The 13,283-nt window shown below is 49.2% G+C and overlaps 2 protein-coding genes across 2 annotated transcripts; both read right to left on the bottom strand.

Annotated features, from left to right (window-relative positions):
• Positions 1-3,536: 3,536 nt before the first annotated feature.
• On the bottom strand, positions 3,537-8,116 carry FOXG_19209 (uncharacterized protein). The gene is made up of 2 exons (XM_018399407.1): positions 7,340-8,116; positions 3,537-7,280 (listed from the first exon to the last, which is right to left on the bottom strand). The coding sequence occupies exons 1-2, from the start codon at positions 7,728-7,730 to the stop codon at positions 4,300-4,302; spliced, it is 3,372 nt and encodes a 1,123-aa protein (XP_018242010.1). The 5' UTR covers positions 7,731-8,116; the 3' UTR covers positions 3,537-4,299.
• Positions 8,117-8,757: 641 nt separating this feature from the next.
• Positions 8,758-11,905, bottom strand: FOXG_06258 (uncharacterized protein). The gene is made up of 2 exons (XM_018384850.1): positions 11,546-11,905; positions 8,758-11,440 (listed from the first exon to the last, which is right to left on the bottom strand). The coding sequence occupies exons 1-2, from the start codon at positions 11,619-11,621 to the stop codon at positions 9,117-9,119; spliced, it is 2,400 nt and encodes a 799-aa protein (XP_018242009.1). The 5' UTR covers positions 11,622-11,905; the 3' UTR covers positions 8,758-9,116.
• Between the last annotated feature and the right edge of the window lie 1,378 nt (positions 11,906-13,283).

Genomic DNA, 13,283 nt, shown 5'->3' with positions numbered 1-13,283 from the left:
CAGTATCGACATACAGGTGGTCATCTCAGATGCAAGGGTTCCATATGGTTGGGCTCTAACTTCTGACTGCCTGCAGTGATATTTCCATACCGCCTCCCCTTGCTGGACTCCAAACACATTTTCGGCTGACGTCGTTATTGCACTTCCTGGATCTCAGTTACATGAACTATTGGCGATTTGTGATCATGAAGTTTGGCGTGCAAGACATGACCCCAAGACCGGAATCTCAGACCTGTCTGATCTTGCCGCAACGAGACTTGAAGCACAGGAAAGGAAGGAAAATTCCGAACAAACAATTATGATGTATCATATCAGTATGGATTGGTGTCAATTCTGACTCGCTGGAAAAGGACGGCGCATTTGTCAAATGCCATTCTGCACCAGATTTTATGCCTTTCATGGATAGGCCCCATTCATAGGACTGTCAATCCGGGAAACAGGGACACGACGGTTTCTCCCTCGGAGCCACTGTAGCTCAATGCAACATTCCAGCAACTAAGAGTGGCCCACCGATTTCCACGGCTCAATGCCGTGTTTGAAACAAATAAACGCAAACTGTCAAAGACTTTCTGGTTGAGGAGGCAAATCAGTTTGCTTTGCTCCGTTGGGCTCTTGGGTTGCTCAACATTTTCTTTGGCTCCTGTACTACGAATCACAACTCGAGCACTTTTCATGGCGGTCTTCTGCTGCACAGCATGACTTGCTTGCATCCAGCGCCATGAGCTGATTTTCAGTCTCGTCCGTCCTGCAGCTTAAAGATACCCGCTGGCTCCCGCCCACGACTGTGCCAACCTGGTGGATCGACCCGCCCGCCACTGCTCTCTTGGCTAATGGGGAGCTTGGACGGGGAAAATATTATTAGTTTTGAGACATTTGAGAAGTGAAACTATTGGGTATTTTTCTCGAGGGAGTCGGGAGGGTGGAAGGATCTGACTGGAGATGGAAAGGTTAGTGCTAACTTCATGGGAGATATTCATGCTGTTCCGCGAACCGTCCCAACGGTAACTAGCTGTCATAATGCACGACGGGAGTTTATCTGGAAGACGGGAGCTGCTGCGTGACAAGGAGGTCCGAGCAACGGATCAGAACTCGATCTTGATGCTAACAAACGCGATCGACGGAACGAGATGTGTATGCTGACGAGTGACAGCCGTTGATCTGCATTTCCTGGTAAAGGGGCTTGAGTCATTCCCAATAAATGATGATATCCAGCTGACCGGTTCCAGTTCCTGAGACAAGTCGGCGGGAACCCTTGAGCAAATTCCCAGCGGCTTGGTCCATATGACCACGTCAATGGTATGTTGCAGGCCTTGACCGCTTCCGTGTCTCATTTCATACGTACAGACGCATCTGTGTGCCGTGCACACAGTCTGGATCAGGTAAGGCCGTAAGGGCGACAAGGAGGGGGGCCAACTCCTCTGCTGGCCACTGCAGCGAACGCCTTTTCATCATTTGCATTCGAGCAAAACCTTCGCATTGGTTATGTCTGCATTGTTTACGAGTCGTGAGCCGCCCCCCCTCAACTTGGCATCTGTATAGTACAGCACAAATATCAGACACATTCCCTTGCCAATATTCGGCGGCGGCTGCGGCGTTCCCAAAAGTCGAGAGAGGAAAAAATGATCGAGATACACTGATACAGTACGGTACCAATGCCAACCAGCTAGGGTGGAGTACGGAAAATGATATCCTTCTCGACCGTGAACCCTGGATCGGCTATTAAAATGTTTTCGGATAGTCTGGCAGGGTTACTGATGGCGGCAGGCAATCAGCTTCAAGGCCACACATACCTATCGAGGGATTAACTTTGACCCCTACAAGGGTTCAGGAAAATAGTTTCGCGTACCGCCATAAGGGATCCAACCGAGCGAGCTAACAGGAACATAAATGAGGATAGTAAAAAGCATACATTTGTTGCGACAGAGACCCTTGGTTATCCATGGCAGCATTGACCAAAAGCTCACCAGTGCTCCGGTCTCCTGATACACCTTTCTTGACAGCATGCGAGGGCCTGATTTTGGTCGGAGACAGTCCCTGGAAAGGCAAGACGCTCGTCGGGCATATTGACACCCGAAGACGGGTCTGCCTGGGGTGATTACCTTCCTGAGCATTTCTCAGACCTCATGTATTTGTTCGTTGCTACATTACTACATAATAGCTACGGCCGAAATACGGTGGCCGGTTATCCGCAGAGCGCTGCAGCACCAGTGGGCACTGGTTCAGAAGCCAACTTTGCCCATTGGTCTGAAGCCTGCAGGGCACTGGATTGGATTGTAGCTGCATGCTGCAACACTAAGTATCCCCGAGTTTGAGTTCTTGGTGTCATGGCCTGATGACCCAATAGCCCGGAGCCAGCAGTGCAGAAACCTTCGTCATAACGACCAGGTTCTTGAGCAGGGATGTCTAATTCAACTGCGTGGCGAGCAAGTACCATTGTCAACGGTTGCAGCAACATAACGAATATTCTGTCGAGATCATGCAAATTATCTACGACAACATCGCTGAATGAAGCAAACGTCCGTTCAAAATTGGATCCTTTCGACTTCATCAGTGGCGCTGCGGCCCATCCCGTCCCGCGGATCCGCTCCCCGCCACCAATATCCGGCGACTGGAGAGCGCGGCCGGAACACCGCATCTCCAGCCGCGATTAGCTATTCTCATGCCTCCTGATAATAGTTCTATCAGAGTGCAAGATTAGCTCTATGATCAGGGACCGTGCCCTGAACGCTGTTGCTCGGAACGCTGCCGGATGTCCCGTTGTCTCGTTCTGAGTTACATAGCGGCTTCCTCACCTCTCTGGGACTGATGAGCTGGCAACTCAGGAACATCGAGTCTCCAGTATATCTCGGAGAATAGAGACTCGGTTCACGCAAGTCTCAGGATCTTTGAACCGCAAAAACTGGGCCCTTGGAGATGCCTTTCTTATGCAGGTCCCTTATAAGTTCCATGCAGCGGGAAGTTGGTCCGAGGAGGAGTCTGGCTGTCAAGTTGCAACGTTACACTCTGCCAAAGTTTTGAGCTCTTTGTCTATGCCACGCGTAATGATATGATATTGCATATTTCGCCTTGCCTCGCAGAGCGTCGTTTTGGGTTTACTTCCAAGCATGTGATAGCTCTTGCAAGTCGGGGCATCCGAGACATGTTCTACTCATCCGTGAACATGCGAGCAACATACCTTTGATCGGGGATGTTACTTGAGGGAGAATAGCAACAGCAACTTACATACAGGACCTTGGCCGCAAAATCGCAAGCTGGTCTGTTCTCATCTGCCGGATGGACCGGGACCTTTAGGTGCTCCCACTTAACAGTGCGCCCATGGAGCAACTGCTAATATCAGGGGCATGTCTTCGCGACTCTTTATTAGTGAGAATTCTAAACCGAACTTTAGTTCAGGTGAGTTCCGGTCAAGGAAGGTGTTTGTACGCTCAGCGTCAATTGGTGCACTTAGACTAGAAACCCATCAGTGTAATACTAACCTCCGTGATGACAAAACACGTGAGCGATGTTGGGAGTAGTAGACCACCTTGCTGTGTGTAATACTGTATTAGATAGCAAGCAGTTTATTATAAAATCCTAACTCTCAGGTACATAGTGACATTGAGCGCTTAGTTGTCTTACCCTACACCTTCCAATTTCCGAAGAACTGATACTAAGCGTTCAGTATCATTAAATGCATCTCTATAGTTAGAATAGCTCATACATTCTTAAGAGTCACTAAACACTTTAAAGCGTTTTGTTCGCTCCCACAACTCAGCCCTAACTCGCTATGGCGACTGTGTTTGCTGCATTCTTGGCAATATGCGCTGACAAATTGACATAGACCAAACAGAAGTTCCTACAAAACCATTGATTTCGAGATGAATGTGTTAAGGCTGGAGCTTATTCATGGGATACAGTGATTGCAATACTAGGAAATATTATACAAACAGTTTTGACTAAGCTCCAGCCTTAACACATTCATGTTACACATATTCGATAAGTGCTTTTTTGCATTAAGGGGTGTTGAGAAAATGGGCAATGCTTCTCGTGATGATGACCTCGAATTAGCAGCCATTACGAAACAGACAATCTCTGAACAGATATCAACAGGATCACGAGTATAGTTCATGATCATCAATCGTATCACGGTGTTTACTCGTTCAGCAACGGAGCTGAGCTCAGGCGGGAAAGGATAGATGCCCATAAAAAGTCCAATTATGTAAAAGATAAGCCAGTGGCACGAACACGTACCGTGTTGACCCATGGCATCGAATGTAAAGCTGTGAACGACGAGACACACAATGCAGCAGATGCACTAAATTACCACCTCTGTACCCCTTTCCCTTTACCGACGCCTTCAGTTTCCAGCGCCGGGAACTCATCGCGTCGAACGTCTGACGCTGCGTCAAACGCTGACAGACCCTGCTCCTCCATGCTCAGCTTCAGAGCAAGTTCAAGGTCATAGTCCCTAGGCTGGATATTGTTTGATGACCCCGACTTGGAAAATCCAGGCGACACAGTTCCAGATGTCTTGTTCTTCCTGCCAGGCTTGGGTTTGTATGTCAGCGAGAATTCGTAATCACCGGAGCTCGCTGCTTGGGGTGATGCGGGGTTATCATTGACGCCTTCCATCAGAGAAAGGCGGATTGCCTGTTGAACCTGTTGTTCATAGTCGTCCTCGACAGGCGTTATCTCAATCTTATCCGTGGAGGCAGACGGGGGAGTTATCATGTCCGAGACACTTGGCTCAGGGGTGACGGTATCAACAGTAGTGGTCTCACTGAATGTCGAGGCAGTATCCAGGCTGGCATCGGCAGCGGAGTCGCTTGTCCGACGTTGTTCCTCGAAAAGGAAGGCTTCCTCGGAGACCATCTGCGCATACCGCAATGCTTCTTCTTCAGTCAGGTCACCGAGCGCACCGACACCAAAGCGATTGCGCAGGCGGTTCTGCTCTCTGGCCTTTTGCTCGTTCTCCCTCTTGATTTCAGCCTCCTCAGCAGCGATAAAATCAATGACTGCTCCGCCTTGACGACGACTGGCCAGACGACCATGAACATCAGAGTGTCTAAGCCGACGCTTACGTCCTGAAGCGTGACTAGCAGAGCTGTACGCCCAGTATCTCAGAAAAGCACCAAATGAAACGACTCCACGAAGGACGGTTGGATCAGGGTCAAGATAAATCGCACCGACTGCTGAGTAAGTTGACTCGTCCAGAGTTGGGTTCATTGTGACCATGTGTCGAGGCACTCGTCCATTTGACCTTGCGTTGAGAGTTCGAACGGGATCCAATGTTGATGCCAAGGGGTCCCATGCTTGCACCAGTCCATCACTGCCGCCATGGACAACATACATAGCCGAGAGTGCCACGCAGGACACTTCTGGGGAGTCAGTCTGGATTTGTCGCACCGGGCTGATGCCCGTAGCCTTAGCATCCTCACGAGCGTTCCAGACAAGCACAGCCCCGTCGTCTGTGCCGATAGCAAACAATCGAGATCTGCGGCCTGGAATTTCTTCCTCAGCCGAGTGAAGAGGATCTTCACCGAGTGTCAGGACTGACGTGCTAGATTGGTCCATTGAGGTACTAGTGATCACTGCATGACTTTGACCCTTCAGCCTGAAGGAGCAACTCTCCCACTCATGAAGGTGGGACAGGACATCCAATGATGACACTGAAGTAGATGTGACGGATTGAGATATCTTCTCATCGGGCCCCTGTGATACCTCTGCCGCAGTAGTCCCGAATAGTGACGGCTGAGCGCTGACGGAGACATCAGGAGGCGTGGGAGCCAACACGACTGATGATGATTGTGCATCTTGAGGAACTAAAGATCGAGTGTATCGCTCGACGTGTGCAGGGCGGTCTTCGGCTAGTCCACAATCGATGACAAATATGTTTTCACCAGCACCATGGCCGTCATCATTGGCGAAATCGACTTCCAGCTTGCGCTGCATATCCCATCGTTCGCAAACCCTTCGGAAGTGTGCAGGTTTTTGGCGCAAGAACTTTTCAATTTCTCGTGCTTCAGCAGCCAACTGACTCTTACTTAGGCTCATAGAGTTGGAAGGTGACCGAGGCGAGTATGCGCCTTTGATGGCGTTCTTGTCCGAATCATCTGGTCGAGCAACGCGTCGAGTGGAGTCCAATAGATGCCAGTAAACTGAGCGTCCAGCGAACCAAGCGTTTTTGGTGATATCTTCGCTCTTAGTTGCGTTTTGTACAGTAGGTGTTTCAGTCAGATAGAATACCTCACCCAGAGCATTGAGCGCAACGATCCATACCCTGGCTGAAGACTTGCGCTTCAGGCTATAGTTGTCGTCAACCTTTAGAGAGATAATTGGAACGCCAGGACTAAGCACCCAACGCGCAGTAACTTCTCCAGGTTGGTATCGTTGCGGTCCAGAGTCGGTTCCAAGAGCGTATGAAGTGACGACACCAAGGGTAGAGCCAGTCAGCATCCCAATCATTGACTGCGTATTTGTTGGCACATTCGGCGATTTGGCCAACCATACACTGCAGACTGCCTCAGACATTTCTGGTATTTTAGGGATATCAGGGTAGGTGTCAACAACACCAGAATCCGCACCGAGATATCGTCCACGGTTCTCATTGACAGGACGGTAGTAGGGACGACCGCCCGGGAATCCTTCACCTGCAAGAACGCCATATGGCTGGCTTACATCGAGGACATTGGGAGTTGCTGCGGGACCCTCCCCCAAGCCAAAGGGAACAAGGTTGGGGAACACCTCATCAAGTTGCATAGAGCTGAAAGGGTCAACGAATCCCCATTTCTCAATCCTTCCGTTGGTAGGGTCACTGACTGAAGCTACTCCCAGGTCGGCAGCTCCGTGGATAGCTTTTGGTGGTTTCTTTCCGTTTGTGAAGACAGCGTGAATATTCGTGACAGCCCATGGCAGCTTGGAGTTGTACGTCAACACAGCGCTGGTTTTCTTCCCGGTACGAACAGATGCGCCAATACCTCCAGAGGCAAAGGATGCGCCTGGTTTGCCACGAGCCAGACTTCTAATCAAGCGGGTGCGCAGAAGGTATTCCTTTCTCCATGACGCCATGGGGGTAAGACGAGTGAAATAACGAGACTCAGACTGTATCAGGTCGTGCGAGCTGTGAGCCCACATGTCCACATTTTTCTTGACCTCAAGTGCTTCATGACCTGGAAAGAATCGTAGGAAGGCCATGCGCCAAGCATGAGAACTGGTGATGAGGGCATAAAATCGCTTGGAGACGAGAGCAATTGCGGCGTGCGAATCGGAGTGAAGATGCGAAAGAATATGTGTCAAGATCTCTGAAGTGAGCTCGAGTTAGGATACTGTAGAAAATATCATGTTGAATGGTATGACGCACCGTTTGGGAAGTCTTCAAGCTGCACACCATCAGAGGGAGTTTCGGAGCGCTTGATAACCTTGAAGCCCAGTGCCTTCTTTGGAGTAGGCGGTGTCATTGCATTTTCGTACTCGGAGATGCGCTGGCCAGGAGCTGAAGGTCGAACAGTCGAGCGATGACCCAAACTCAGTCGACGTAGCTCCTCATCGAGTAAGTCGGCATCGACGTCATGGCCGGAGGGACGGCGGAGTGCCAGTGCAGAGCCCGGTTCAGCGCCACTTGAGTCTCCGGAGTAGACTCGGCGAAGGCCACGCGGGTCATGGTGAAGGGGGCCATGCTGGGAGAGAGAGGTTTTATAAGGGTTGTCTCGGTGAATCAAATGTTCTGTATTCTCGAGAGGCTCTTGTTGCATATAGCTGAAGGCTTGGAACTCGGGGGATAAGGATGCTGACCGTGCACAAGATATCTGCACAGTCTAGGATGCCGGGGCGAGGATGATGAAGCAGTTGAGGAGCTTGTTTGTGCGCTGTTAAGGTGTTTCGTCGCAAAGATGAGGTGTTAGTCGAGGTGATGATCGTTCCAAGAGGAAGTTTCCCTTTTTTGCCTCGCGGCGCGTCGAGTTTCCGATCTTGAACTTTGCCGATGATAAGCCGGCGCGAGACACTATTGATACACTGATGAGCCAATAGACGAGCACTATAAGACATCGTGTTCGATGAAGTGCAAGATGTTATAAGAATCTGTTATTGAAACGTGTGTATTATCTTTTTAAGTTTTATTTTTTTCCCTCGTTATATCATCTCCTCGGTGAAACTATCATTGCCTGCCTGTTGAGCTCGACTTTGGATACTGTGAGTCATCAAGGTGTTCGCGATGGAGCCACATCAAGTTCGCCTCCAGCGGCTTACTCGTTGGTCAGAATTTTCTATACACACCGGAATCTCCTCATCAGTGTGTAAGTTAGCATTGCTATTTTAGTACATAAATGAGTGAGGCAGTAATTCTGCCACTAAGGAAACTTGCAATACCTACCCTACAGGAATTGGGTAGTTAACCATTTCTGGTAGCAAGCATCTCTAATCCTTGAAACCAAATAAAGACCTCAACAACCCTGGACTATTCTTCTAGGACTTCCTAAGCTTGATCAGTCATTTGGATTGGCTCTGCCAAATCCGATTTTCTGCCAGCCCTTGATTGGATTATTATCTTCCATGACAAGTGCATTTAAGCTTTCAGCCACTCAGATTTCCCCACAATTGAAAGAGTGAAGATAGAGTCTGAAACTGCTGATTTCTTGTGTTATATCAAATGCTTTAACGAGATACATAGGAAAATTAAACCGCGACTCATGGAGAAGACTTTATTTAAAGCTGGCCCTGCGCTGTTTGCGTACAAAGAATTAGCCAGGACGCCAGTAATTTATTGGTAGTGTTATGATCCATGTAAAATGGCTCCAAGCTTGTCGTGAGTTGTGTCGAGCATACAGATAGATATTGGCTTTGCATGACAGTGATCTCAGATGTTGTGGCTCATTATATACTGAAATAAGAATTTTGATCAGTCCTGTTTGATGAGCCATAATACGCATTAGATTGGATGTTCAAGCATTCATTTGGGGAGTTTCGGGGTCATCTGATACAGAACCGTGATCAATGTGTAATACTCGTATACCGTGTTTCTCATCCATATTTCCAAATCTTTCATGCAATGCTAGTTATTGTCATGCCAAAACCAAGAGCAAGAAGCCACTCTGTTTCCTGACGGATCCTAATATGGCGAATCATGTCCAATGCCAGGTTCAAAACAGAATCCAAACGCCAAACGCTATGCATAACCCAGTCATTCCTGTTGCCAAACCTGGCCGTCGTAAAATCCCACCGCTGTCATCGTCTTTCTTACTCTTTCCATCCTCTTTGGCATTGTTGTTGCCGGTTCCTGTTGCAGCAGGTAACTCGTCAGACGCTGTTGCTTTCGCCTCGATGGTGGTCACAGTTGAAGCCCCGAAGGGGTATTTTATTGTCATTGTGCCGATGATAATACCGCTGGGCCCGATCGTGATGGTTTCACCACCGGCCTCTTTTGTTGTGCTCTTGGCACCAGGCCCGGCAGTGAAGGTCGTTTCATCGATTATCGCGTATGAAGGGTTGACTTTGGTGATGGTCGCTCCACCAACAATTCGATATTTGGTGTCAGTGAGCTCAGCGTCAGACCCGCCTAGAGTTGTTCCGTCGACAACAATACCTTCTGGCCCAACAGTGATAGTATCGTCATCTATTGTTTCCGTTGTCACGGGGGTGCCAGTTCCATATATCAGAGTCGTAGAGTGAAAGACAAACACAGATTTTCCAACTGCAGTGACCATCTCACCACCTCCGATGATTACGTCTGTCTGAGGACCACCGACCCCATGGTATGTAAGTGTTTCATCATCAACCACCACTCTACCAGGCGCAATGGACACTTGTCGCTCCTCCACAATAGTATTTGACCCGACGACAGAAACTTGAAGCCTTGTGGTCGTGCCCATAAGAGGAATTTTGAGCCTCGTGCCGTCCACAATAGCTTCCGTGCCCGAAACAGTAACAGGTATCTTTCCAATAGTCGCACTTGTAGGGCTGACAACGGAAATCACAGTACCTACAGGCTGCGGTTTCCTAACTGTTGCTCCTTCACCAACCAATTCTGTTGGGCGAATTGTGAATGTTCCATAATCGACAGTAACTGTTGTTGTTTGATCTGGTCTGAGACTGGAAAAGGTCTTGTCATTGACAATGACTTCTTGACCCCTGGCAGTCACAAAAAACTTCCTAGGGGGTTCAGGTTCGGTGTCAGGCTGTGATTGGGGCTGTGGACCCCCTTGTGGCTCGATTGCTGGCTGCGGTCCTGATGTCGACCTCGGTCCAGATTCTGCTGAAGGTCGCGGCTTCACGTCAGGCTGTGGCCCTGACTGAGGACTCAACTTTCCGTGCCCTCCAGAAGAATCTGGGTGATTCGAGCCTGGTGCTTTGGAAGGCTGGGGCAGTTGTTTGTTACTCATAGGGAGACCCCCTCCATCAGTCGGTCGGTCGAAGTGCGGCGGCGGCTCTGTAGGGAATACAACCGCCGGGTTCTTGTCAGTCGTTATGAATGTCACAGTCATTCTCGAACTTGACATAGTTAAACCTGGCACTTCAGGAACGGCTGTCGGATTCGACCAACCAGGAGGCTTTTCTGAAGCACAAGATTTCCCCCGTAAGCAACCTTGAGGGGGCTCCTTAGTTAATTCAGAGCCTGGCCATGGGAATGTGCCAGACTCCTCGGAGCCATGGGATGGGACAATCTTTGAGAATGATGGGCTTGGAGCCTCTGTCTCGCAAATGTTGGGAGTACTGATAGTAGGGTACGGTGGCGTGTAATCACTGCGGTTTCCAAAGAACGTTATCGTTGATGTATACACGATGGAATACTCGGTGATGGGTTCATTATCCTGCAATGTCGTGCACGGTAACACTGACGTTGGTGCTATCAGCGTCAATGTACCAGACGTCCATGGTCCAGGTGTGTATGTCCCATTTCCTTTCGACGTAACCGAGGGAATCCATCCGCAGGAAGACTTGTAACCAGGGCCGCATGCTTGTGTTTTCAGTTTGGTGTTGTTGGGTGCGGCTTGTGTAAAAGAATGTGCAAATCCCTGGTGTGGTCTCCTCTGAGCCGAAGCCTGGAGATCGGCTTGATTTGCTACAGAGCTTGAATCTCTATCATGATCTGACGGGTTGCCATTCGCCAGAGCAGCAGATTTAGGAATTGTCTGGATGAAATGTGAAGCTGAAGGTTCCGAGAAAGATCGAAGATGAGTTTCTAGAGTAAATCGAGTGCTCTGAGATGAAGTGGCCACATGATCCAACGGTGAAGTTATTGGCACTTTCTGAACAGAGTAATCAGAACTTGTCTCTGCTGCTGTTGACAAGTTAACTTCTGTAGAAGATGCTTGCTCAGGAAGGGAGGAAAATTCCTCTTCCACTTGTGTTATTGACGTTGATGCTATCGATAGCAAGCGAGTGGTACTGCCGTCTGGGGCAGTCGCGATGGCCGTTTCATTCAGTGGAAAGCGCCGAGGGTTTGGCTGATTAGGTTCGGATGGGGCTGATAGGCAAGGTAATCTTTAGCTACGATTCTTCTCTTCCATCCCTTCATCTTTCAAGGGAAATGCACAATAATTAACACTGGTGGGACAATTCGAAGGCTTACCTCTAGGTACAGCAACACCGACAATAGAAGGAACAAGCGTTGCGACTGAGAGCAGTCCAATAGCTTGCGCCCTCATATTGTCGATATAGCACAACACACAGACAGCATAGACTGGCTGTTCCGTCCTGCACTAACTTTCGCTCTGATCGTTTCGAGCTCCTTTCGTCTGTCATCCAAGCTCACCAAACCGAATCGACTAGGACAGGCCTCTAAACGAGTGATTTGGGCCTTGCCTGATGAATTGGTCTCACATCGGCCACCTATATGGATGGTTCTTCACGCAATGACCACAACGGCTTTCGACGTTGTCGATAATAACTTAGGGTGAGAAAATCAATCATAAGATCGGATGCATGACTGGGGAGGGGCTCAGAGGTTAATGAACCCGCCTCCAGCCTCTAGCAACTGGCTCTAGTGCATGGTGACAAGGGGTTACGTCGTCCAAGGCGTAAGCGCAAGCGAACAACCATGTAAGTTCAGGTCAACTGGGGCTGCTAATTGACTCGACCTCTCAGGGCCTTCCTCTCTTGTATTGTTTCATCTCTGGATCTTACTTTTGTCCTCGCTCTAGTAGAATAGCTCCGGAGGGCTTTCTTTGGTGGCGGGAGACACAAACAGCCCTGGCCTTTCATATAGTTGCACTGTGTGCTGTGTGCTGCATGGACACCCACCAAAAGCCCAGAATGCATGTGGCTGATGCCTTCCATCCTATGCGAAAACTCCCTTGTAAATGCGTCCATCAACTCTGTCCGGCCTGGCCCAGAACATGACACTCCAGAACGGTCGATTCTCCTTGGCAGGTCATCACTTATTCGGGTTTCATTTCATCTCTCGGACGTACAAAGGTCCCAAAAGTAAAAAATCGGAAGAGCCAGCGATAATTTGCACAAGTTAAACTCAGAGTGTTACCACCTCATCAATCCCGACCTTCCGGGAAACATTCGGTGGGAACGGTGGGACAATCAAAGTTACGCAGACCCAATATGATGTCTCAAGTTACATCCAGCTGAAATTCAAACAAATGATATCCATTCGGGTTTCCACATGGAGCTGAAGAGCGACACTGGCAGACGGAGCTGAAGAAGATGGATCAGAAGCAAAATCTCGGTATTTGCAATTTTCACACCCGACCGGCAACAACAACTTTCGGGTCCGATTTCAAAAGATCTTCAGGTCGTCGGAAATTGCCATTGTGAAATAAGCTCTGGTTTATTGTGTGGATGCCCAGACACTGGCTCAAAATTTCGTTCAAATGTTACAGTATGCTGACCAAACTACACTGGAGGGGCACTCGGTGATACCAGTTTATTATCGAAGTTGATATTGATGGACCCGTCAGTATTGATTGATATCGTTGAACCTGCAGCCAGGGTCTTACTAGTCGTGCAACGCTTTCCAGCCACCGACTTGCCGGCGTCAGGGTTCTACGCCGAGTATGCGCGCCATGTCAGACGGATCGAGGCCCTTTGTCGACAGGGGACAAGGATTGTTTCCAGAATTTCAAAAGCACCAAAATATTTTGTTTCCCTCAAAGGTGCCACGATATCACTTAATAATACAATTGAGCAAACGTAGAGCAAAACACAGCCATGCATGGTGCAACGACATCTTGAAGCCCTACAGCATCGACAAGTCCTGATGGCAATGCAACTTGAAAAGACCGGAAGTTCCCCTCCGACCAAACAGTCCTTCTTCGTGGATGCTATGTATTCAAGATGGAAGAGGGAACTCCTCGAGA

This window comes from Fusarium oxysporum, chromosome 2 (assembly GCF_000149955.1).
Source record: "Fusarium oxysporum f. sp. lycopersici 4287 chromosome 2, whole genome shotgun sequence".
In the NCBI taxonomy this organism is placed as follows: domain Eukaryota; kingdom Fungi; phylum Ascomycota; class Sordariomycetes; order Hypocreales; family Nectriaceae; genus Fusarium; species Fusarium oxysporum.
Note: the sequence above shows the minus strand (reverse complement) of the source record. Positions and strands in the feature narration are given on the sequence as shown.